Below are 26,682 nucleotides of genomic sequence, written 5' to 3' on the forward strand. Positions count from 1 at the left end.
GTGTCCAGAGTTCCTGTGTAACCCACGTATATCAGAGCATGTTTGTCTCCTTCTGCTGGACCATAAGTAGACACTTAAAGAACTTAAAATTCCTTGGCTAAGGACATATTCCCTTAGCTCAAATATTACATCTCCTTAACTCTCTCTGTAGACTAGATATTATGAAGGGCCAGAAGGACCAACTGTGTTAGCTGCTGAATTTGTACATGCCACAAAATTGGCCTTTAAAGCGGCTTTATGCCCTTTTGCGCTGCTTTAATGGTGCAGCTGTTTCCATGTGTTGGTTCACATTAAATGACTTTGGAACGCAGCAAAATAAAACATCTCTGAGGTGGTTTAGTTTGCCACGGGGGGAACCACTGGGCCCTGTACATCTCAGGGGCTGTGCAGGCAGCCCATGCAGGCAGGCTCCACTGAAGGAAAAAAAAAAAAAAAAAGCAGCAAGCCTGATGCTTTTGGGGGGGTGGTGTTTCTCCCTGGAGCCTGCCTGCCTGAGCTGTGTGGGGGCCCAGTGCTTCCCTCCACAGCTGTGGTGCCCTCCGAGACTGCTTGGGCTGGGTGCTTGTGGGTGGGTGCCACTGGGGGGGCACCGCCACTGCCACAGAGGAAAGCACCCCTCCCCCCACACACAGCTCAGGGACCACTCAGCCCGCCGGCATCCCCTCCCCACCACCGGAGAGGCAGGTAAGGGTCAGGCCTAACCCTTGTGTACACACCATGGGGGTTTACTTTGCCCTAAATTGAAGCAGTATTTTTAAAGACCCACCACTTCAATTTAGAGAGAATTAAACCAAAGTAAACCCTGGTGGCATGTACAAATGCCCCTAGTTTCCATTGATAATGGGAGTGGCTTAAAAGGTTTCTTGTGGGTGATCCCCACTTACCCATGTTCCTGTTTCATATGTTGCTTGCTCCTATACTTTCTGAAGGGGAAAGTATATGATCACATGAGCCCTCTTTTGATATAGCCATAATTCTTTATAATCTCTTTTGCTATTTTGTGTGAAGCTTGAAATTTATTTGGTTTGTAACCTCACTGGCATGTTGCTTATTTATTGCAGGCCTAAATCTGTCTTTGTAATCCTGTGGTGTTCTCAAATCCCCTCCTCTCAAGCACCAAAAGCTTATGCCCAGGTACGAGATTGATAGTGCAGGTGCTTCTCAGGGCTAGGATTTTCAAGCAGCTAACACCAACCAATTGAAAGCCTTTGTGACCTGCTTTTTGTCACTTTTTGGATGTGGCATTCATCTTTCAGTGACACTGGTGTTCATCTGCTTATTACAATTAGTCACTATCTGTAGCCCAATTACAGAGTGATTTTTTTAAAAAGCCTTTCTTTAACCTGCCTGGAGTGTTTGCTGATTCAGTGATTGATTTAATTCTTTTTAAAAGATTGTCTTTCATTTCAGCATGTAGTTTCAAGGTTTGGGGAAGAAAAATACCTCTAGCACTCTTAGAAGAATGGGCAGTGTTTCTTCTTCTAATTGCTGCTTTACTATTTACAAATGCACATCAGTGTCCCTGTATCACACTTTCTAGAGTGGTGGGATAACATCGCCAGCTTAGAATCTCTGGCTGAGCCCCATTGGTCTCAACTTCAGTGTCTCCCAAGTTCTACCTTTCCTGTTCTGCTAATTTTCTCCACTTAAAACCACACAGTTCCCTTGTTTCATTCACTGCTCCATACATTTCTTTTCCAGTGCCATTCAATGGCTCCAATATCTACTAATCTACTTAATCTATTATACTTCAACACTCTCAAAGGTCTTAAAAGTAGGGGTCTAAATAGCAACTTCAACAACCCAATCTGCCACCTGCAGGTGACCAGCAGCAGCATCTGTGAAGGGAGCAGACATATATACTTCTAGCAGACAGGCAGGCTTTATATGTATATAAAGGTTCTCACTCTTTGCTTTCTGGACTTATTATGTATATAACTCAAAGTATCCTTTCCTTACATGTAAGAACACCAAAAAAATTGAAAATTAGATAAATAACACAAATTAACTATTTGGGGATCGCCAACAAAAAATTACCTTTTTTTTTAAAATTCCATCATGTGGTATAAAAGGATCTTAAGAGACTTGGGCCCCATCCTGAAAGAAGTAGCACAGCATTTTACAAGTAGGATCAGGGAAATGCTGTACTGACTTGTATCATGTATGAACTCCATGAATGAACTCCTGGCTATATTACAACTCTGTTTACCTTATTACTCACATATACTTCAGTGGAACTAGGATTTCATCCCATATCTTTTTCCAAGTTTGTTCAGGCCTTGTCAGCTCTTTCTAAGCACCTTCTCTTGCACCCAGCAAGCTAAAGCACCATTTCTCAGTCTCAGTGGATGCAACTGCACAGCTTAATGTCCAACTCTAAACTTTATGTATACCTGCCTGTTTGAGACCTGTGGCTCAAGTGAATGCCTGACTGGGCTTGTTTACCTTAGAGAAGAGATAAATAAGAGAGCATATGATAAAGGTATTAAACAATGATGAGTAGGATACAGAAAGTAAATTGGGAAATTCCTGTTGCTCTTTTCATTGTCCACAAACGAGAGAATTCAATGAAAATGAAAAGGTAGCAAATTCAATTGATCAAAAACAAATGTTGTTTCCAAGTGCACAATTAACAGACAATTAACTCATTGCCATGGACTATCACTGAGATGAAGAGCTATGTGGAGGTCAAAAGGTTAAACATCATAAAGGGATAGCAAGAATGTTCAGCATAATTGTAATGAATAGAGGAAAAATAGCAAGAGCTCCTGGATTAGGAAGTGGCAGTTTATTCTACAACAACCTGAGGCAGAGTTTCTTCCACAACTTCTAGAAGCAGCTAGTATGGGCCACAGTAAGTGGACTGGATGGACAACTAATCTGATCCAATATGGCATTTTCTACGAGCCAATTACATGGAAAGGAAAGGAATACTGAACTCCTACTTGCTTTGAGGTGCTTCCTTTCAAGGTTGTATAGCACCCATGTGGACCCCTTCTACATCATGGAACAGCTACTTCTGTATCAACTCATAGTTCCATGGAAGCCTGCAAGCTCAGGCCCCCCTGGGAACTTTAGGAAGTTCATACTAGATACACAAAAGGACCTAGATGGATAAATCCTTGCTCAAAGCATTGGCCATGACAACGCCTTAAATCAAAACCTAAATCCTCAGAACCCTGCTTAGCTGTCGCCTAAATTTTGTAGGAATGTACATTTTACTTAAGTGTTTTGTGCAGGCTCCCAGAAGAAGCAGACTTTCATGTACTTACGGTACTTCACCTAGAGTAATCAGAGGAAGGGAGAACACCCGTTTATTTAATAGCTCAGTAGTTAGAGCACTCATCTAGGCTCATGTGTGAGATCAAGTTCATTTTCATCTTCTGCCTCAGGGAACAGGACCTGCAGTCTCAAACTTTTAGGTGAATGCTTTAACAGGCTATTGAGTAGTCTGGGGTGAGAGGAAGGTGTCTCAGTTCCTCCCGTGTGGTTGTGTCTACACATGCCAATTTAAGATGCATTCGCCTGATTTAAGGTGCATTAAGGTCATGTGTCTACATGTGCATGCCCTTAATGTACCTTAAAATGGAAAGTTTAGGCTATTTGCACCTTAATTTAATATCTGCAAAAACAGGTATCAAATTTAGACACAAATAGCTAAAGCCCCTTAATGCATGTGTAGACATGCTAAGGTGCATTAACACGGTGTATGTTGAATGACCTGGGACTAACTTTAGTCCCAAGTTGGTTTGCACGCTGCGTTAGTGTGGTAACTCCTATCTTGATAGGGTGACTTTTGTAGATCCCATTTTTAAACACCTAACTCTTTCCAAGAGCCTAACTTGGCATCTGGATTCCAATAAGTAAAGAGCCTAAAAGTTTGGCATTATATGAGTGGAAACAGATGTCATCTGACAACTCATTTATGCTGCTGTAAAACCCATGCTCCAGGTCTGGCTGGCTGGAAAAAGCCCTTTCCTGATCAGCCAGACTTGGGGCACAGGTGTGGCTGAGTTGGGGGAAGCAGGACTTTTCCCTGCCCATCCAGACCTGGTTCCCCATGATGGCAGGGGAATAAATCTTGCTCTGTGGGCAAAAGCCCTGCTTTTCCCACTGAGCAGGTGTGCCTGCACGTGCATTTTCTGTGCAGTAAATTACTGTGCAGTAAGCGGTTTTTAAGCTGACATCTACATATGCAGGCATTACAGTGCCGTAACACTGTGTGTGGATCGGCTTGGGAGTAAAGTTAATCCCAAGTGAGTCCACACACACAGTGCTGTTGTAATGTGTCCACACATGGGTTACTGCTCAGTAACTACTCAGGTGTAAATTTACTACCTGCATCATGCAGATAGCAAACTTATACTTAAATCAGTTTAAGTTGCCATAGTTATAGCATGTAGATGCGTAGCTGTACTGCAAAGTAATTTTTGGTTACTGCGCAGTAACCTAAATTACCATGCAGTAAGTGTTCACATGTAGACGTGCCCAGCCAGATCCATGCCACACCATCAAGGGCTGGACAAAGGTAAATGTGTATGGTCCAGTAAAGCACACATAGCAGCACAGCTGATCTGTATCATTCAGCAACGTCTATTCCTAGCCTAACATCCCATCCCTTTTATGAAGTCTGTGCTTGTATATATTATCTAAGACTGGGACTGTGAGTGTTCTCAGTATCATTTTTCATATTGTAATGTTCAGCTACAATTCAACTGAAAGGGTAACTAAAAACAGTTTGAGCCCAATGTACAGTCATTTGAACAAAAATAGTAAAAGGACCTTGGAAAACTTTTCTGATTAAATAGCTCCCTCTAGTGTGTTAAAGGAGTTTTAGTAGGTAGCCAAAAAACCCCTCAAAACAAAACACAGTGGTTCCTGACTGGGTATAAACATGTGTACAGTTGGAACTGTGTAAACTGAGAGATCTATAGAGTTAGCTGTGTTGTGTGAATCTGTCAGGGTTTGCAAAGCCCTTAGTACTGAACCCTGCAACTCAGTTTGGGGTGGACTGGCAAAAAAACAAATCCTGCAGGTTCAAGTATCAAGTTCACAGCATTGCTTTGTGCTACCATGTAGGTATTAGGTCCTCCCCTTCTCACATTAAATGTTGGCAGGCTGAGGAAAAGCCTGGTTTTTGTAGAGGCAGGGTGTGTATAAGAGTTGGATGATATTTTTCAATTAATTTTTTTTCCAGCAGAAAAAATGGATGTTTAACAATTACAAACTGATTTCTGCATTCATTATGATTGAATCAAGTTGCAAAAATAAAATATTTCCCCCTTTTTAACATGTTTAAACAAGTTTCTTTTTTAAGTGAAATTACTTTTAATTTACAACTAGGCTTTACTTTCATTTTAAAACATTTTACAGTGTTAAAGCATGCTTAACATTTAAATTGACTGTTTCATTTTGGGATAAAATAGGTGTTTCGTTTGATCAAAAAAAATTGGGTTTGATCTAGGTGTAGTTTTTAGAGTTACCAGTAAATGGAAAATGATGCTATCCACCCCATTTCTCTTGTTAATGGACAGGGTGGTGCCATGAGTTCCTAGACACCTGAATAATGTCATTCCATTTTCTATAAACCTTTGAAGTCAGGAGAGCTGAGTTTACTAAAGGCACAGAACCTTAATGGTCAATTCAGTTGCTTTTAAGATCTGGTGATCTTTCCCTTATAGCAGGGGTGAGCAATTATTTTGGCTGGTGGGCCACTTAATGAATTTTTGTGAGCTGTCAAGGGTAGCCCCACCCCATGACAGGTGCTGGCAGGTAAAAGGGGGATGTTTGTGGCTGCCTATGGCCTCTTCTTGAGGGGCATTAGGCCCTCCCTGAGGGCACTGAAGTTTGTGTGTGGCTTTATTTTTTTTAGGGTTGTGGTGCTGGTATGCATACGTATGTATGTGTGCATGTTGCTGGTCTGCGCCCTAATGATGATATGGGATAGGTGCTGGTCTTTTTGTGTGGTTCATGCATTTGCATACCAAGCTACAGGTAGGAAGGCTGTGAAATCAAGGCTCAGTGTAGACCCAGAGACTCAGCCAGGAAGTGTGGGCATGAGAAAATTTGTCACCCTGCCACATGACAAACTGTAATGGGCTCCAGAACCTATTGGACTAGTGCCATGACTCTAGGGCTGAAAGCTGCAGGGCTTGGCATGGCATGCCAAAACCATTTGGGTTTCAGCATACCATGCTGAGGCCCAGATATTAGGACTGTGCTTCAATTGGAGCATCTTTGAGGAAGGGGAACTCTGTGAGGCCAAAATGTTTATTTTTTTTCTTTTTCAATTTGAGGGCAGCCAAGACAACTGATGCCCAAGCAGGGAGGAAGCCCACAGCCCTGGAGGCTTCCATTGTATCTCTGGGGCTGAGCATCATGCTGGCAGGGAAAAGGGGGATGTTTGTGCCTGCCCATGGCCTCTTCTTGCAGGGCACAGGGCCCTCTCACAGGGCACTGATTTTTTTTTTTCTTATTCTGTAAGGCTGGGGGTGGTAGTGGTGCGTATGCATATATATGTGTGTGTGTGGGGCTGGTCAGGTACTGAGCATGGGAAGACCAACGTACTGGTCATCTTGTGTGGATCAGCATCTTGTGTGCTGAGATCTGGTTGCGAGTTTTAGGCTGAGTGTGGACCCAGAGACTCGGCTGACAAGTGTGTCCCCAGTAGGCATGCAAAAATTTATTTTTCACCCTGACACATGACAAGCTGCTGATGGGCCCCAGAACCCATCAGACCTGTGCCACAGCTCCAGGGTTAAAAGCTACAGGACTCGGTGTGGCATACCGAAACTCTTTTCACTGGGATACATGCCACACCAAGTCCCAGATTCTAGGTCCATGCTTCAGTTGGAGCACTTGGAGTGTCTCTGAGGAAGGGAAACTCAGTGCGGCTAACATTTTTTTTCTTTTTCAATTTGGGGACAGCCAAGACCATTAAGGCCTGAGCAATGAGGAAGCCAGCAGCCCTGGAGATTTGTGTTGTATCTGTGGGGCTGAGAATCATGCTGGCAGGGAAAAGGGGAATGCTTGTGGCTGCCTGTGGCTCTGATTTAAATTTTTTTATTTTTCTTTAAGGCAAGGGACAGAAGTGACATGTAAACAGGTTGAAGTGATCAGAAACTGGTTTAAACCTGTAACAGAACAGAAGTTCAGTGCACATTAAATCAGTTTCAAAATGGCCGAAAGTGCTTTAAGATAAACCTGGTTGAATGTAGTATCAGATTTAACTTATTTGGGTCAAACTGGTTTATGTTACTTCTGTCCCAGACCCTTTCCTGGTTTAAGTTAAATCAGAGCCCCCCAGCATGCCAGCTTGCTTTGCAGCCCTGGGTGGGGCTGTGCTGTCTGCTCCAGAGAGCTGGGCTGCCCCTGCCTCTGCCCCCCTGCTCCCTAGCCTGAGCAGGGGCATGGCTAGAGACATGGCCCCTGAGGCAAAGGGAGAAGAGAGTAGGGGTTTGTTTCCCTGCCCCCCCCCAGGGACTGTGGCCCCTGTCACCCACTTTCCCCACTCTCCGATCCAGTGGCAGGGGAGGGAGCATGACCAGAGCCAGCTGGCATACAGCTGGGGCTCAGTGCTGAGCCCAGCCGACCTACTAGTGCTGCTGAGGGTGGAAGCAAAGGAGTCAGCACTGGGCTGGGTCACCGGATCTGGGTCTTTCCCAGTGGGCTGCAGCTGGGGCTGGGGCTATGGGGGCTGTGTGGCTCCCTGTGTCCAAGCTAGGCGGGGCTGTCATGGAGCCCCAGCTGGCTGGGTAGGGCTGCACAGGGTAGCCCATAGGGGCAGGGGCCTTCCCAGCTTGCTGTAGCTGCATGACAGCCTGGCTTGGCAGCACAGGCAGGCGCTGGTTGGGGAACAGGCTTTCTGGGCCAGCTCAGAAGTGCCAGCAGACCATGAATGAGCCTGGCAGCTGCTACCACCATGCCCCCTGCCCTGTGCGGCATCCGGGGCTCCAGCTGCACAAGCAGCAGTGAGCTGGCTGTGGCGGTGGGTTGTTCTTCCCCACTTGCCTCCAGCTGCTGCTCCCATGACCAGGCCACACCGCTCTGGGGGGGGGGGCGGGCAGGAAACTTCAGGCCCACAGCTTTTGCCCCATGTGTGGGGTAGCCCCTGAGCTGGGCTGAAGCAGTCAGGCTGAAGGAAGCTCCCCCAGCCCCAAGCAGCGCTGCCTGGTGCAGCAGGAACCACTGCTGGAGGTGAGGGGAAAAAAAGCCTTGCCAGGCCAAGCCAGTTCCCCTTGCCTCCAGTGGCTACTTCCCCTCCCATTCATGCCGCTACTGCACCGCTCCAGGAGGTGGGGGGGTGGGCAGGGGATGGCTTCAGCCCCGGGGGCTTCTGCCTCCCACATGGCACTCCAGCTGCAGCCCCTGGATGCCTTCCATCCAGCTACCTTCCAAGACATCTGGGAGCTGGAGCTGAAGCTCCACGCATGGGGCAGAAGCCATGGGACTGAAGCTTCCTGGCCTCCCACCCAGAGTGGTGTAGCTTGGCCACGGCAGCAGCAGCTGGAGGCAAGGAGAGCAGAATAGCCCTCAACTCGGGCCAGCCCATTGTTGTTTATGAGGGTACACAGGGCAAGGGGTGTGGCAGTAGTGGCTGCCAGGCTTGGGGCCCACCAGCACCTCTGAACTGGCCCAGGAAGCCCACTCTGCAGCCAGCCCCCACCTGTGCTTCTAGGCCGGGATGTCATGCAGCCATGGCAGGCTAGGAAAGGCCCTGCCCCCATGGACTGCCCTGTGGGACCCTACCCAGCTGACTGGGGCTCCATGACAGTCCCACCCAGTTTGGGCACAAGGAGCCAGGAGCAGTTTAGCCACGCAGCACCTATGGCCCCAGCCTGGATTTCCTCAATGCTTCTGCGCTCAGCAACACCCAGAGGCTGGCTGCGCTCAGCTTCACAGCCCCAGCTGCAGCCACAGCCCCAACTCTGGGCAGGGCCATGATGGCTGGCTCTAGCCAGGCCCTCCACCGTCCAAGCAAGAGCAGGAGGGAAAGCCTTGCAAGAGCTGCTTCCCCCATACCCCTTCAGGCACAGTCTGGCTGGGGTCCCTACAGGCCAAGGTTGGGGTTTAAACCCATGAATGACGGGTGTCCCCAGAGGCTGGTGGGGGCATGGTGACCGGTGGTGGCAGTGGCAGTGGGGGGGGTGTGGTGGTGGCAAGCAGGGAGCTCCTGCAGGCAGCCATGGCGGTGTTGGTGGTGGGGGATGCGGGGCGTGATGAGCACCAACTGCCCGCAGGTGCCACTGGCAGTGTCAGCAGTGCTTCTCTCAGGGGGTGCACCACCAATCTCAGGGGGTGCACGTGCACCCGCATGCACGCCCCCCCAGTCAGCTTCGCAGCTGCTGCAAACAGAAGGCAGGGCTTCTCTAGCACTCCGTTCCTTCTAAGCTTGAGCCACTGCAAGCATATACCTGCATTTCCAGAATGAAACATGAATGCCTGTGCACTTGTAAATCAGTTCAATCTTTGCAGGTTAGACTTTGCTGGGGAACTCCCTTCTCATCAGCACAGAGGCAGAAAGGGATCTTGGAATCGTTATGGATTCCAAGATGAACATGGGACGCCAATGTGAGGACACGGTCAGTAAGGCTAACCACACTTTGTAATGCATCCACAGATGCATTACAAGCAGGTCCAAGGAGGTGATCCTCTCCCTCTATGAGACATTGGTCAGCTGGGAGTACTGCATCCAGTTCTGGGCGCCACACTTCAGGAGGGATGTGGACAGCAATGAGAGGGTCCAGAGGAGGGCCACTCGCATGGTCCAGGGGGCAGCAGGGTAGACCCTACAAGGAGAGGCTACGGGACCTGAACCAACCTGTTCAGCCTCCGCAAGAGAAGGCTGAGGGGGGATCTGCTGGCCATCTATAAAAGTACCAGGAGGGACGAGCGGGGAACGGGAGAGGCCCTGTTCCCCCGAGCACTACCTGGAATAACGGCCACAAGTTGATCAAGAGTAGGTTCAGACTAGACATCAGGAGGCACTACTTCACAGTTATGGTGGCTAGGATCTGGAAACAACTTCCAAGGGAAGTGGTGCTTGCTCCTATGTTGGGGGTCTTTAAAAGGAGGCTAGACAATTACTGAGCTAGGGTCATTTTATCCCAGCATTCTTTCCTGCCTGTGGCAGGGGGTCAGACTTGATGATCTGCTTAGATCCCTTGTGACCCTACCAACTATGAAACTATCAAACTATGAAAGATTGAATCAATTTGCGCTCTGGCTTTTTGAATGTCTGCCTCTAGCCTAAGAATAGTACTGGTAGTGTGCCTATATATATGTTTGTGCAGTGCTCATCTGGGCACTGAGAGTGGGAAAAAACAGTTACTGGCCTTCTTGTTTGGTTCAGGGGTTGGCAAGCTGAGCAATTGGTGGGGAAGTTGTGAATTCAAGGCTGGGTGGGTGCTGCGTATGAAAACTGTGAAAGCTTGAGCAGTGTCTCTAGCACAAAAATGCAAGACAATGGTTGGGGTAAGACTGGGTTGTGGTAACAAGACTTTCACAAGAAAAATGAAACTCTGCTAATAGCTTGCAACCCATTAGGCATCAAGACAGCGGAGCCTAAGGTACCCAATACCAGACCCATGCCATAAAATAATAGAAGTGGTCATGTCTCATTTTTATCTCACTGATTCTTGTACAAACTGCGTGTAACTTTATGAAAGTCAAAGAAAATCGCACTGTTATGAATCTGAATTTGTGATGAGATCCAGGACAACAGACTCCAAGTAACAGTAACAGGTTGTTTCTGCTAACTCTTGGAGGAACAGATCTGAAATTTGAGCCAAGTAGTCTAACACATCCTAAGAGCAGAAGAAAAAGGATGTTGCTTCTGCTGTCTAGCTTTCCACTCCCTTTTCTCTCTAGTTTCATAAAGCTGAGTAAACAAATAGAGGCTCATCTATTTTAGACCTCTGTGTTGTTTTGGCTCTTTGGTTAATACTGAGGAGTCAGTGCTGGCCAACAATATATACTGCCTTAGGTAGACTGTGGCAAACACATTCTGATTGAACAGAAGAAAAGGGGTGCTGCAGTATGGCAGCACAAAAGTTGTGCAATACAAAAAATATCTTGGATAACCATTTCTGTGAAGTGCCATAGTTGATAAGCTGAAAGAAAACTAGTGGCTTGGGAGCCATGGTTGGAATACGGTAAATTCCAGTTGTCTGCGCACAAGGTTCTTTGGGTAAAGCTGATATCTTTTATTCAACCAACTCAAACTTTTATCCAACTAAACTATATAAATCAGCAGACTATGCTAATAACCAGAATGGGACAAAAAACCCCAACAACTCCCCAAGAGCACAGGACCAGGTACTATGATTATGACAAAAATCCCAGGTGTAACAATGCAATTTTTAAAAGCTTTATTTGAAACAATGCAAATATAGTAAATGCAGCAATAAAACTAAAGAAACAGCATAGCAGGTGAGATAACTCAAAAATAGCATTTCTTTCCATGAGATGACTTATCTTCTTTTGTCTGCCAATGACAAACTACTTTTTCCTCTACAAAATCTATTTTTGCTGCCTCCTCCTTCCCAGCTCTGTCCTGTCCAGCGCAGAGGCTGCCTGTGCTGCACAACCTGCAACATGGCAGCATTGCCAGGTCTCAAATATGAAATGATCGTATTGGAAACTCAGTGTTTTCATATTTGCTGAAGAACTAGTGTACACTGAAAAATTATACAAACGAGTATGCCAATATGTCTTCAAATGAGTCTTCTTCTTTATTTTATATTGCTTACTGAAACTCGCCAATGAGAGTGAGAACCGGGTCAAAGTAGAAGCATTTCTTGATTTTTAAAGCAGCCTGACACCAAACCCAGATGTCAGTTAAGCCTGTCTGAGAGTGACTCAATGAAATGCCTCAAAATGATTGCAGGGGTGTAGGTTGTAGCTGTGTTGGTCTAAGGACATAGGCAGACAAGGTTCTTTGGCTGAATCTGATATCTTTTATTAGACCAACTTAAATAGTTGGAAAACAATTAAGCAAGCTTTCGAGTTCAAAAACCCTTCGTCAGGCTAAGGAAGTTTCTGCAGTTGAGTGTGCTCTTCCTGGATGGAATGAAAGTAAAGAAGCCAGAGGCTGGGCTGGTCTGCATACGAGACGGGCAGTCAGTGAAAATGTAGATTGAGGAGTCAATAGGTGAGAGACGGGGGGTGGGAGGAAGAGAGAGAAGGGGAATGAATAACGGAGAGATACCTGGGGAGTCAGATGTCAGGCAGGTTATAATGTGTCATAAATCCAATGTCTATATTTAGTGCATGATTTTTAGAATCCAGGAGGTTGATGAAGTGGAGTTCATAAGTTCGTTTCTGTGAAGTGTTTTGTAAATTTTCTTTGAGGATCAGGACTGAGAGATTGGAGAGAGGGTGGTTTTCTTGTGAGGAATGTGCCCCCACAGGTAATTGGGTATTCCTGTCTTTGATGGCTTTCCGGTGTGCGTTCATTCTGGTGCACAGTTGTTGTTTGGTCTCTCCTATGTATTTTCCATTGGGGCATTTGATGCATTGAATGATCCCCAAAATCCACAAACAAGGGAACCCTGGCAGACCTATCATATCCAACCACGGGACCCTAAGGAAATATCAGGTTTCACTGAATCAATCCTAAAACCGCTCATCACCCACACAGCAAGTTTTGTACAAGACACTACAGACTTTTTACGGAAACCTGAAAACATAGACCACCTTCCCAGCGACACCCACCTAGCCACCATGGACGTTACCAGGCTATATACCAACATCCCACACCAGGATGCCTTATATATCTACAGGAACAAGATGACATCTCAGAATATAGACCCAAAGATATTACTGACCTTATACATTTCATCCTCACACACAGCAATTTCACTTTTAATAATCAACACTTCCTCCAGATGATGGGAACAGCTATGGGCACCAAAATGGCCTCACAGTACACCAACCTTTTTATGAGTCACCTGGAAGAAGACTTCCTTAAGAACTGCACCATCAAACCCTTATTATACTTAAGATATATCGATAACATCTTCATCATTTGGACTGAAAACCTTCAGTCTCTGAGTTCCATCAGAAATTCAACAATCACCGTCCCTCCATCCAACTTTCTCTAGAATACTCCAGCACCAGCATCTCCTTTTTAGACATGATGATCAGTATTCGGAAAGATAAAATACAGACGTTATGCATGCTGGTCTGTGGGTTTCTTGTATATCTGCACAGAACCAGCAATCACCCTAAACACATGAAGAAAGCTGTGATATACAGCCAAGCCTTCAGATACCGCCGAATTTGCACTGAAGAAAACACCTGGGATTACCACCTCACCAATCTTAAAAAGGCTTTCACCCAACAAGGGTGAAAGCCTCCAGAGATAGATTGCACATTTGAAAGAGCCACCCAGATACCACGGGAAGAACTGCTGCAGTATAGAAGAAAACCCCCCATGAATCGCACACCACTGGTTATGACATATCACCCCTCCCTCAAACCTGTACAGAAGATCCTCAAACAGTTGCAACCCATATTAGAAAGAGACCCTATTCTTAAAAAGATCATCCCAGAGCCACCCATCCTAGCCTTCAAACAAGCACCAAACCTCGCCAACCCCATCACCAGAAGCAAACTTCCTCAAGCCCGGAACACACCAAAAGGATCCAGACCATGCCATGACAAGAAATGCAAAACCTGCCAATATATCTCCACCCCCCACACAATCACCGCACCCCACAACAGAGCCATCAGCATTTCCGGATCTTACAGCTGCACCTCCAGAAATGTAATACATCTCATTCAATTCACCAAATGCCCAGATGGAAAATACGTAGGAGAGACCAAACAACAACTGTGCACCAGAATGAACGCACGCCGGAAATCCATCAAAGACAGGAATACCCAATTACCTGTGGGGGCACATTTCTCACACAAAAACCACTCTCTCTCCAATCTCTCAGTCCCAATCCTCAAAGGAAACTTACAAAACACTTCCCAGAGACAAGCCTATGAACTCCACTTCATCAACCTCCTGGATACTAAAAATCATGCACTATAGACATTGGATTTATGACACATTGTAACCTGCCTGACAGCTGACTCCCCAGGTATCTCATCCCCCTTCTCTCTCCCCTCCCCCCACAGCCTGTCTCTCACCCATTGACTCCTCAATCTACATTTTCACTGACTGCCTGTCTTGTATGCAGACCAGCCCAACCTCTGGCTTCTTTACTTTTCATTCCATCCAGGAAGAGCACACCAACTGCTGAAACTTGTTTAGCCTGATGAAAGGTTTTTGAACCCTAAAACTTGCTTAATAATTGTTTTCCAACTATTTAAGTTGGTCTAATAAAAGATATCAAAAATGACTGTACATTTTGAATTATTTATTACATCCAGTGTGTGTGTATTGATGTATCTAGAAAGATCGAGATATACCAAAAGTACTCGTACACACATATACATATCTGTGCGTGTATTAGTACAGTTTTGTACTACTATTGATCGTCTATCGCACAAGGGTTAAAATTACCCTACGACGCCAGTAATGACGGTGCCCCCAGCAACAGCCCGGTGGACTGGCTCTGCGTGGGTCACGTGGGGGCGGGCGCAGGGGGCGAAGCCAATCCACAGCCGTTAAACGGCTCAGCGCCTCAGTCCTGCTCCCGTTCGCCCCCACGCACGTGGCAGACATCGCATCAATGCGAGACTCCCTGCAGCACAACCTGAACCCTGTGCAGGAAGTGGCGTATTGAAGCCGAACGAAGCGGCGCTGCCAAGCTGGCACAACCCTCCCCTCCTTTCTGCCTTCCCGCGCCTGCGCCGCTCCAGCGCTGATAAAGGAGGAGGGCGCGTCTCGCCCGGAGACCAATAGGATCGGGAACGGCCGCCAGGCTGACGTCACGGGCTCTGTGACTAATTAGCCTGCGCGCGACCGACTCCCACTCCTTACTGCGGCGCGCGCAGCTTGTCCTCGCCCTGTCAGTTTCGGCAAGTACCACGTAGGCAAAGCCGCAGGGGTTGACCCGGAAGTACTTCTGCGGCCTAGTCAGCCACTTCCGGGCTCCCGGCAGGCTTCCCCCCTCCGTCCCCGCCTTCTCCGCCACGCCGCACGGACCGGCAGCAGGTGCCGCCGCCGACACCCCGCTGCCTCCCGCCGGGCTTCGCTCCCCACGCACCCGCCCCGGCCCCCTGCGGACATGCCGCTACGGGGCTCGCCCGGCGCCGCGGGCTGGGGGCGGCGACTGGCGGCGCATCTGCTGCTGCTGCCGCTGTTGGGCTGCGCAGTCCGGGCCTCCGAGATCACGTTCGAGTTGCCGGACAACGCGAAGCAGTGCTTCTACGAGGAGATCGCGCAAGGCACCAAGTGCACCCTCGAGTTCCAGGTACCGCGCGGGCCTCCCCCGCGTGTGCGGGCCAGGGCCGGGTTAACGCATAGGCTAGCTAGGCACATACCGAGAGCCCTAAGTCAAGAAGGGGCCCGGTTGTGCTTATTTTATGCATTACAGTTACAGCGCAGAGTGGAAACGAAGGAACACAAACATTTTCTTTTCAGTTGGGGGGGCCCCCGAGTTTGCTTGCCATGGGCCCACATTAAAGGGTTGTTAATCTGGTCCTGGCTCCAGGTATGCCTGCAGGCCGCACCCTGCCCTCATCAGTCAGCAGCTGAGCCAACCCTTAAATATGAAAAGATTACATTGTTACCTCAAAGTTATTGTATTTGCTGAAAAACAAACCATCCACACTGAGACAATACACAAATAAGCCTCCTTTACTGGATATTGCTCACTGTAAGTCACCAGCGAGTAAGAACTGGGCCATCAAAGTTGAAACATTTCTTCATTTCGAGGCAAGCGGTTGTAAGAAAGTGTTGAGAGGAAACTCAAAAGTCAGTTAAGACTCTGAGAATGGCTTGGGTTTTGCACAGGTTGCATCACTTAGCTTCCTCCAAAAATGATCGTACATTTTGAGCACTTTTACTATTATGGGTTGTATAGTGTACAGGGATTGAAATGGTAGTACGAATACAATAATTATCATGCACCTGGCAGCACTGCACAGCACCCCCTGCTGCACTGGATGTAGCCCCCACCATGAGTCCTATCGCGCAGGCTGGTGGGGGGGGGTGGTCTGACCTGGCAGCTGCACTGGATCTGGCCCCTGGAGCTGCCCTCCCCCCTCCGACCTTTCTGGGAAGATTGGGTACCAATAGTGAAACCTAGTTCAGAGGTGAAGCCAGTGCTGTCTGAAGGTAGCAGGCCCTCTGCATCCAGGGGGTGTCCCTTTCTTGCTATAGCAGAGTATTCATGCAGGTGGCCAGTTTGTTCTGCTGTTCAATGTTACCTGTTTTGCTACAGGAGGACGCAAAGCCTGTTGCCTTGTCTTGGTGTGCTCTGGTGGAGAACGTGCATGAAGGCAAATGCCATAAGCACACACAAGTTGGGTAATAGGAGAATAGAGGCTACCAAACTCCCTTGAGTTTACTCCCCTTTGTATGTGGATGTTATGCTGCAGTCTTTAATTATCTCATGCATAGTGTATTTCCACCAGGCCTCTGCCTTGCTTCAGTGCACAGGATGTATGGTGCTTACTGAATGGGCACGTTCCTTAGTGACCAGCTAGGCCGTGCTTTGTTTTTTTCATTGCTGGGTGACATATGACCACATGCCAAATACAATGTCTGTAATTCAAATCCTGCCCTGATGTCACAGTTACTGACTGCTATGTAGGCTTTTCTGGGGCTCATTATCGCTGCTGAATTAAATGTTTTGTAAACATTAAATTACTTTCTCAGCAGTGTTCTTGTTACCCCTATTTCACAGGCAGACATCCATTAGGAAAAATAGTGGGATCCAACAGATTGATTGTGTCCTAGTGGATGCGTACTGGGGTAGGGGCTGAACTAGGAAAAGCATAATTGTCTTATCTAGTAACTCTTCAGTGCTTGATTTTGAAGCCTTAATGATCTTCTAATGTCATTTGTATCTACTTTTCTGTGTTTCTATGAACAACAGGAAAAAAAGATTTTTATCATCTGTTGTCATATGGGTACTTGCTTGGTTCATCTCCAGGCTTGAAACCTCTTCCAGATTGGGGGTGTGGAGATCTGGTTTTCCAGTGGAGGGACAAAATTATTTTTTTCCTCTATTGTTTAAATCATTTTTGTCATTCAGGTTGCCAAAAAATGGCTCCTATTAACTTGATACTTAAGGGAATAGCTCTGCAAGCTAATGTTTTTATCTGGGAAATCTAATGTGAAATTTCTGAGGGTACTTGCTTCTTAAGAAACAGTCATTTGAAACATTGTGTCACCATAGGTTTCAGCTGATGTTATCAGTTCAGGGAAGTGACACCACCATACATTTTGTGCAACATAACTTGTGTTACAGCTGTTTTTTAAGAGATGAACATGTAGCTGTTCACAGTAAGTATTTACTGAAATATTAAATTGTCAGACATAACAGAAGTTCTAAAAACTAGATTTCCTGTGAGGACTTGTAATATACGAAACCTTTTTTTAGAGTTCTGCAGTGCATTACCTGTATACCATGAGGCTTCAATTTTTTTTTTAAAGAACAACAATAAGCTGTTTTACTTGTAGTATTTCCTTTCATTTTCTTTTTTGTGTGAAAATGAGACTTCTGAGTCCCAGTTCTTACCTGTTTTACACCGCTCCTGAGTGCAAATGAGATGCAACCTGATGTAACAGGTTGGGTGTGCCATACCCTTCCAGTCATGCAGAAAGGTTGTGTGACTAACATTACTACCTGCTAGCAATCCTGACCTACTAGAAGAGCCACAGTCCTGTTCCAAAATCAGTTGGATTGTACCTGAGGATTGGGTGAAGGAACAATGAAGAATTCACTACATCTAACATTCTGTTTTCTTAACTTTTATTTGTGGCCTGAATTCAGTTTCTTATGAATTCAGTCTATTGTGGTCTTGTGAATGGCAAAAGTAAATTAAACTTTCTAAAGTATATAAATAAACTGCTTGAAACCTACAACGATTACAATATTTTGTTCTGAGGTTTTCTTCTGTTGGTGTGAGACACAAATATATAAAACAGTTCATTTCCATTGACCAATATATAAATCAATTGATCATCTCTCATTCTACAGGTGATCACTGGAGGTCATTATGATGTTGACTGCCGGTTGGAAGATCCTGATGGCATTGTGTTGTACAAAGAGATGAAGAAACAATATGATAGCTTTACCTTTACTGCATCCAGGAATGGAACATATAAATTCTGCTTCAGCAATGAATTTTCTACTTTCACACACAAAACTGTGTACTTTGACTTCCAAGTCGGAGAAGATCCACCTCTGTTTCCTAGTGAGAACAGAGTCACTGCCCTTACTCAGGTAAACTGCTGATTTAGTTATAACAGCCAAAGAGCAGATAGCAGAACTCATCTGTATTTGCTCTAATTTTCTTGAGAGTTAAGTATCCATATCCTTTGAAAGTTGGTGGGACTAGGTAGTTAACCTAGCCATGTGGTTTTTGGGTGGGTTTCTTTGGTTTTGCTTTTTTGTTTTTAAAGAAGCCCGAGAACTCAGCCATTTTTTTTTATGTTAAACTTGGGATTTATAATTGAGCTTGCGGAAAACTGAGTGGCAATAATTAATCATATGAAGAAAATATAATAACTAGGAACTTAGACTCCTAGTTAGCGATAGTGTAATAATTATCAATACATTTTTTAACGAAGTTAAGGTAAGTTTTATGGTGGAAAAGCACTACTTCCTAGGACACAAAAATGTTTAACAGCAAATGCACCAATCAGTTCCTAGGTGCTGTTGTGGTAGGAGGTGGCAGATAATAGAGGAAACTGTTTCCCAGCAATCCCACATTTAAGGGGCTCTTGTAGTCTAGCTGGGTGTTAGTTTAACTGGACTCTAATCACATTTTGTATGCTTATTCTTTTCGCAGCAAAGTATAACAGATGTGTGCATCTGCTGACAGCCATGTGAGCTCCCATTCCAGAATGGCAGGTGGTGAATGGGTCAGCTGAAAAAAGCATAGTGCAGATGAATGAAATGTACTTAAGGCTTACAGATTGATATCTCAATGCCCCATATTTTTTACTAATAACAGTTCATACTTAGAGTAGAATATTTGTTCTTTTTAATCTAATACTAAATGTTTAACTAACTACATTGAGGGAAATGATAATTCTCTGAATTATTCTGATCACAGACTGGCGTCTTTGTCCTAAGGCAGCTGCATTTCAGCACCTTGACTCTACATGTGTGTGAAAGGGGATCTGTTGCAGTTTCATTTTTTCATACTAGACTTCTTAAGTTGCCCTTTTTGCAGGAATATTTGATACACATTAAATTGAAAATGTAATGCATTTCACATTGTAGGATTTCTTGAGGGAAATCTAAATATTCAGGTTAACAACCTGTCTTATTTTGACTTGGACACTTAAAGAAAAGACTAGTAGTAGAGCTCGACTGGACTGGATGTATCTAATTTGCTTATATTATAGATGGCGATAAAATTCACTCCAAAATAGCCATTTTAAAAGTATGAGCATGCTCCCCCAAATATCCTCAATGTCCTCTTTCCATTGGCTTGAGAAGATCCAATATTCTCTCTCAAGTGGATTTTACTACCATGATACAAAGAACACCTGGTTCCAATTCCAGTTTTTTGTAGTGAAGTGGTGGTGGCGGGGGGGGGGAAGTAATTGCAAGGACCTTCTGCAATGCGTGTGCCCCATGCTGCCTTTTTTCCTCATCTGCTCCTGTCTGCTTCACCTCCATTCAGTTACTGTCATCTACACTTGCATGCGCTCTGGATCCTGTACATCTCACCCACCCTATATTTCATTTCTCCTCGTTTTCCCATTTTCATTCCAGTGTGGCTACTTTCAGCATCTCCTCGTCACTGTTGGGACACCCCACAAGAGGGAGCATCAAGAACACAGGAGAGGCATGATCTCTTTGTGCTCTGTTCCTGTGTTAGACACTTTGGTAGCCCCTAGTTTGTGGAAGGAATCTTCCTCACTTCTGGGTTGAAGCATGCTTAGTTCAGCCAGAATCTTAAGGGCTTTATGATGATACATATTTTATATTGTATTAATATATAATTATACAGCTAGTATGTGGCTATTATAACTGAGTAAAATAAGAAAATATGATGTCTTTACAAATCTAGTGTGTACTTTTTCTGAGGTTCTATAGATTGGTCTAACCTGAGAATTTTCTGTAGGATGACCCCATGATGGACTCTTAAGTCCTTGCTCCAAGGCTCTAGAGTTTCTCAACAAATCTGCTTTTGGAATTTAACTTGAGCAAAGCAGTATTATTTCCAGAGCATGTTTTCTGGATATCTGAAACAATTTATTGGCTGGGCAGCTAGTTTAAAAAAAATCAGTCTGGACAGTTAGTTTGACAGTAATATGAGCAATTAGAATGTGATCTCATGGGAATTGTCAGGCACCCTTAATTCCAGGTGATTTTTTCCCCCCCCCCCACCTCTTTCTAACATTTGCACCAGTCATCCTTTGACAGTGTACTAGACTAGTGTATTTTATCCAAGTAAAGTTCAGAGTGTTTAAATATATTGTTACAGTACTTTCTGAGTGGAGATAAATATGGCCATGATGACGCATCTTTTGCAGAGAGGAGTCACATTTCAAGCTCTCTTGTTTCTGTAGTAAGTGACAAATGATTGGAAATAGTGTTGCATCCAAAAGGTTTGAGGAAAGCAGATTAAGACTGAACTAGAGAGCGGATGCAATAGTTTATAAGCAGTGGCACAGAGGATCAGTTGTGCATCCTGGTATTTTGTCCTTTTTTAGAATACAGAACAGATGCATCCAGTGACACTGAAGAGCAACAACTGAAAATGAAAAAATGGAATAATTTTTATAGATTGCATGATCTGGAGAATGCTCTGCCCAAGATTACACTAATTGAGATGTTTTCAGGATTTTAAAATATTATATACATGGCTTAGAACAACCACAATTCTTAAAATATTAGTGTATATAGCTATTAATAATTGACTTTTATTTTCTTTATTAATGCTGTGATGCATCAACTTCCTGGAATTGAATCAGGGTGTCTTGCATCTCTGCTGCTACTAGATACACAAAGGAAATGGCAATACTGGACTAAACCAAACAGTGGTGTTCTTCAGTATGACATTCTTATATTTCCTTATGAATTGAAAATCATGCATTTGTTTGAGTCCTGAAGATCAATATCTTTTGTATTAAACCTGAATAGTTGGAGAAAGTTGTAAAGTGTATCCAATTTGACAGTTTAAAAGAAAATAGATTGAAACACTAAGTCGTAAAATTATGGTGAGGACAGCAGTATATACTCAAATAAACCATCTTTTTTTTTTTCTACTACTCTAAAAATGTTTCTCTCTCTCTTTTTTTTTTTTTGGTCTAGATGGAGTCTGCTTGTGTTTCAATTCATGAAGCTTTGAAGTCTGTCATTGATTATCAGACTCACTTCCGCTTGAGAGAAGCACAAGGCCGTAGTAGGGCAGAAGACCTGAACACGAGAGTGGCATATTGGTCAATAGGGGAAGCAATCATTCTTCTTGTAGTTAGTATTGGGCAGGTGTTTCTTCTCAAAAGCTTCTTTTCAGATAAAAGAACCACCACAACCCGTGTTGGATCATAACTACTAGTGAGATGATGCCTCTGATCCAATGCACACTTCATTTGTAAAATTGCTGTTCTCCAATTAATTGTAGGTACAAAAGAACAAAATATGAGCAACATCTTAAATATTTTTGCCCATCCCGGTTCAGTAAAAGTTATTAAAAATGCCCAGAAATTGTGGAAGGAATGCCTTATTTGAAATATTTGGAAAACTTTGGAATGTACTATTTTTGGATGTTTTATATTAAACATCCAGCAGTGACCTGTGGGATTTTTTCGTTTGTTTTGTTTCTACTGATTAATCTAATTTGTTTGATATTACCAATAAAATTACCCATGTGTGGTATAATGCTTTAAAAAAATGTTGAAGAGTGTACATGTGAAAAATTGATGGCATTTTAGTATTTTAGGCTGAAGGTGTCAGAAATGAAAGCAAACGTGAGAAGCTGTAGTCACAAAACATCGTACTGCATTGTTTTGATTTGCTGTGAAAATCCAGTCATCTTTCTTTGCTTATTTGTAAAGTGTTACAAGCTAATACTACATTGTGGGACAGATTCTCCAATAGCCTGATATCTTTCCATCTTTGACACTTTCTGAGTTTTACACTTGGAAATATTTATGGGAAAATTTACATTATATGCTAAAATGTAATGGAATATCTGTTTTACTGAAGCAAATGTAGACTGAGACTACTCAGGAAACAAACTTTCAATGCTCTGTTAATTTCCAAGGTTTTTATTTTTTAAAAAAATGCAATAAAATAGGGAGAATCTTGTAATTTTGTGATTGAAGTTGTACAGTCTTTGTATGCTGCTGATGCTTTCCAGAATTTGACACCAGAGGTAACTGTCTCCTTAAGCAACACAGCACCAACACTGGACAAGGTTGTATAACATCTTTGCAAGGCACATATAAAGCTTTTATCATTATCCTAGTGAGAGTCCAGTTAGATGCTTACATCACACAGGTTTTGTAAATTTTATCTCCATGGGCGTGGTGCACTGATACATAATGGCCTTGGGCATCTAACTACCACTTCTTTGCTAATGGTCATGTGATATTTTAAATGTTTCAGGGTGTCTTTTTGGTAGGTTTGTAGACTAAATTGTTTCCATTCCTCATGTCTTGAATAGTTGTGGTAGAGTTCATACTCTGCAAAATCTTGCTTTACTTGGACATGGGAGATGGCAAATATCTGTACATACATTTCTTAAATTGAGCTATTCAGAGTAAGGTTTAAGAGCTCCGTCAGATTATTTTGAAAGGAAAAAGGGACTTGCCAATTCTCAAGCTCACAGGAGAAATTACAACTAAAATAAGACATGAAAATGCAGGGCTTACATATATTTCAATTCACAATTTTACTAAAACTAGTACTGCATACTTAATCCTAGTTTAAAAAGGATAGAGATTGATTTACTGCTGGTAATGACCATTTATTTCCCACTTTGGAAAAATTGTAAAAAGTGTATATATACATAATGCACTTGGACACGCTGTGTAAACTGTGGTCATTTGAAATTAAAATGCTCAGACTAAGAAAAAGATGAACTAAATTTATCCTTGTGAATTGACCTGTTTATTGTACTCTGAAATATTAAAGAAACTAAAGTTAACTTGATGCTGTTGAAAAGTCACTGGGGTTGGTAAGTGAAAAACATTATCTCTTAGTTTCAGAAATCCATTTGATGAACAAAAAAATTCCACCCTATTTATGAGGACAAGTACAGCAATTCTGTTTTCTTGGGATGGTGGGGGAGGGGAAACAATGGCAACACTGACTACAAAGTTTCAAAAAGTACTGATGCACAGACTTTTGTCACAGACACCATAGGCCTGTGCCTGCATGTGATGCTCTTTCTTGATTGTGCCTGTCTGCTTTACTCTTGTGTGTTGTAGCAAACCAGTTTCACACAGGATTCATTTAGGCTTCGTTATACACACTAATGAGACAAACAGCACAGTTAGTGCAAGTGTTGCATGTTTGCTGTGGAAAATGAAAATACCCACTTTTGACAGTGTTCCATTGTAACCTTCTGAAGCTTGAACTATCACTTGTTAAGTAGCTGATCAGTTAATTAGTAGCTTAATTGCAATGGAAACCATTTTTTTTTTTTTTTTTAAAGGAGTAAAATCAGTTGCTTTGTGTTGCTGTCGAAATGGGTAAATAATGGTGTAGGCCAAATATTGGCTTATTTTCACATATAATAAGTTAGTCTGTCTTTCCTGTCTCTCTTATTTCTTAATGTTTGAATGTGTGAAGTGGGATTGTTTGGTTCAGTATGCCTCCCACCGCAAAAGGTTTAGTGGAATTGACTTTCAAATTGAAGTTGGGTATTCAAACCAATCCTCTGGTATATTGCTGCATAATATGCAGTGGTAGTTTTAAAAATGCCTTTATTTTTATGTTCTGAAAACATGGCACAAATACACGTTTAAACATAGTTGTATATATTTTTAGAGTAAGTGGTTGAATAAATAGGGCATAACAGACATGTTTACTATTTCAACAATGGGTGAAGAAACTTTCTAAGATGTTGGCTGAAGCTGCATCTTCCTTTTATATTAAGAAAATGGTTCAAGTAAGAGGTGTGGTGCACAAATAAATCACCCCAAATTGAGGAAATAAAACTCTCTGAACTACAAAAGGCACCATGCTTTTGACTATTCCTTGGATGTTTTATGTTTATGGAACCTTTTATCCTGAAATGTCACTTCCTGTTTTAGTTTGAAAACCTTTGTTAGTTTGAATAAGACAAAAAACGGACCCTGTGAATAATGTATGGGAAAATAAAAATTAATATATGAACAGTCTTACTGGATTTTTATTTGGTGTGGGTGGGGGAAGCAACATTCTGGGAAGTGTAAAGTTGAGCCAGTTAACTTTTATTTTAGGATAAGTATCTTTAACAATATTTTATAAACCCAAGCAATCAAGTTGTATCTAATAAATTATTTTCCCTTCCATATGAACTTGAAATTGCAACAATCAGTGTGCTCCCTATCGGGCTACAGTCTAAATGACTGTAACACGCTATCAGTTTTGCTAGAGAGCCATTAAACAAATGGATTTATGTATTGCTGCTTTATTGTTACTTAAGCTTTCATACTGAATGTCTTGCACTAATATTTGCTAATCTGAACTATTAATTTGAGTGGAGTTTAAGATGTCTTGGCCATTGAAATTGCAGGCAACTTGAGATCTCTTTTCTGTGATGGGACCACAGGTATGAGGCATAGCTAACAATTATGTGATGATATATTACATTAGTATAAAATAATAATATCAGTATATGGCTAATATAACTGAGTAAAATATGATTTTTTTACAATCTATTGGTTCACCCATTTATGGCCTTTAACAGACACTTTTCTCTCCGTAAGAGCTGCCTTGTCTCCCCAAAAATTCCCAACAGGTGGTACAAGTTAACCTGAACCAGACTGACTCTACCCTGCTCCCAAAATAACTTAAATCGGAAAAGTGAATTGCGAAGCATGAAGGTCCTCCTTTTTGCATAAAAGACCCTCTAACTAGAATTCAGACTCAAAACATGACAAACCCATGCTTTTCCTCTACAGTAGCATAGTAGAGTGGGTACATTCTAATAAGAAGTACTGGATAAACTTGTTTACTAATAATTTTTTTAATAGCTGATTTTTAAATAGCTGACGAACATAGAAGTCCTTCTGCTTTTATTAAAAATACTTTATCTTATTTTGTTCTAGATCTTTATACCCCTTTGTTTTGCTCACAGTTGAGTACATTCTGCTAGCGTGGTATTCTGCATAGCGTGACCTTATGTTTCTGTGATGCAGTTAACTCCTAAAAAGCACTTCTACAAGAATCTGTTTTCTCTTTTCACCTGCTGCATATACTCCAACTTGGATTTTTACCAGGAGTATGTGGTACAAAATCTTGATGGCAGTGAACATACGAATTGCTATGCCAAGCTAGGGCAGAATTTTTCCACTGTTCTTTCTCTGCCAGTGCCTGACGACAGATGCTTCAGAGGTGGATGCAAAAACCTGTCAAGTGAGAAATAAGTAATACCACACCATAAAAAAGCTGCAAAGTGCCTCTAGAGGTGGCTTTCTGAATTTAGCTGTACATGTTTATGTCTCTCCAGATATTTACACTTAACAGTAGCTGTTGTCATATACATGTTCATTTGTCTTTCAGTTTGGTTGAGCTTGCCCTCAGTAATACTGGTAAGGATGAGTTCCACAGACTAGTGGTGCTATGTATTTTACCAATTGCAGTGAGAGGGAAGAGTAAAAATCTTCTTTCTACCTTCCCTTATGCTTCTTTTATCTTATACCCCCTTCCTGGTTTTCTCTTCAGTCATCATTGGATAATTTCTGCTACAGCTCATTGATGGGTCTTAGGGATTGGACTCTTAAGTCATCCCAAGCCACAGACCCATCTGCACAAGTTGCAGGTCTTCCTGTAGCAGAGAGTAGGCTGGGGGGCTAGGATTTCTCTCCTTTTCCTTCCTCCATTCTCTCTGCTCTGAGGGTAAGACACTTGACTCTGAAATGGGCTGCTGTTTGGTTGAGGCTGTAGCACCACCAGAGTCAGTGGGCAGCCAGCTCCCACCTCTCCCTCAATACCTTTAATGTGATTCATACAAGTTTCCCTTGCTTTATGTGGGTTCTGTATGTGCGAACTTGCTATTATGCGATGACCCTTTTTATACCAAAAATTCATTATCTGAGGTAAATTCACTCTAAGCAATTGGTGTGGTAGAAGCCCACAGTCAGCTGCTTTGTGCGGTGCATTGTGGGAGTGATGTGCACCAAAATATACTCTCTTGTGTGGATCTGTGCCCCTTGCTCATCTGCAACATGTGTTTCTGTAGTTGCCATCCCCATGATGGCTTCTAAGTGTCCTGCTGGCTTATCTCCTACCCTGCTCCATCAATGAAGCACAAGAGAACTTCACTAACACTGGAGACCCTTCACCACCCTCTTAGTTTCATAGTTTCATAGTAGCTAGAGTCGGAAGGGACCTAGGTAGATCATCTAGTCCGACCCCCTGCCTTGGCAGGAAAGAGCACCGGGGT

At 43.5% G+C, this 26,682-nt stretch overlaps 1 protein-coding gene and 1 long non-coding RNA gene across 2 annotated transcripts; one reads left to right on the forward strand and one right to left on the reverse strand.

The window, feature by feature from the left end:
• Positions 1-5,977: 5,977 nt before the first annotated feature.
• LOC109323323 lies at positions 5,978-12,799 on the reverse strand. Its single transcript, XR_002104610.1, has 3 exons — positions 12,688-12,799; positions 9,286-9,289; positions 5,978-5,988 (listed from the first exon to the last, which is right to left on the reverse strand). It is a non-coding gene; the product is annotated as an uncharacterized LOC109323323 (long non-coding RNA).
• A 2,070-nt stretch (positions 12,800-14,869) lies between these two features.
• LOC109323461 (transmembrane emp24 domain-containing protein 7) lies at positions 14,870-23,076 on the forward strand. The gene is made up of 3 exons (XM_019555026.1): positions 14,870-15,368; positions 18,105-18,350; positions 21,399-23,076. The coding sequence occupies exons 1-3, from the start codon at positions 15,183-15,185 to the stop codon at positions 21,633-21,635; spliced, it is 669 nt and encodes a 222-aa protein (XP_019410571.1). The 5' UTR covers positions 14,870-15,182; the 3' UTR covers positions 21,636-23,076.
• The last annotated feature ends 3,606 nt before the right edge of the window (positions 23,077-26,682 follow it).

Source organism: Crocodylus porosus, unplaced genomic scaffold (assembly GCF_001723895.1).
Source record: "Crocodylus porosus isolate Cpor-Errol unplaced genomic scaffold, CroPor_comp1, whole genome shotgun sequence".
Lineage (NCBI taxonomy): Eukaryota > Metazoa > Chordata > Crocodylia > Crocodylidae > Crocodylus > Crocodylus porosus.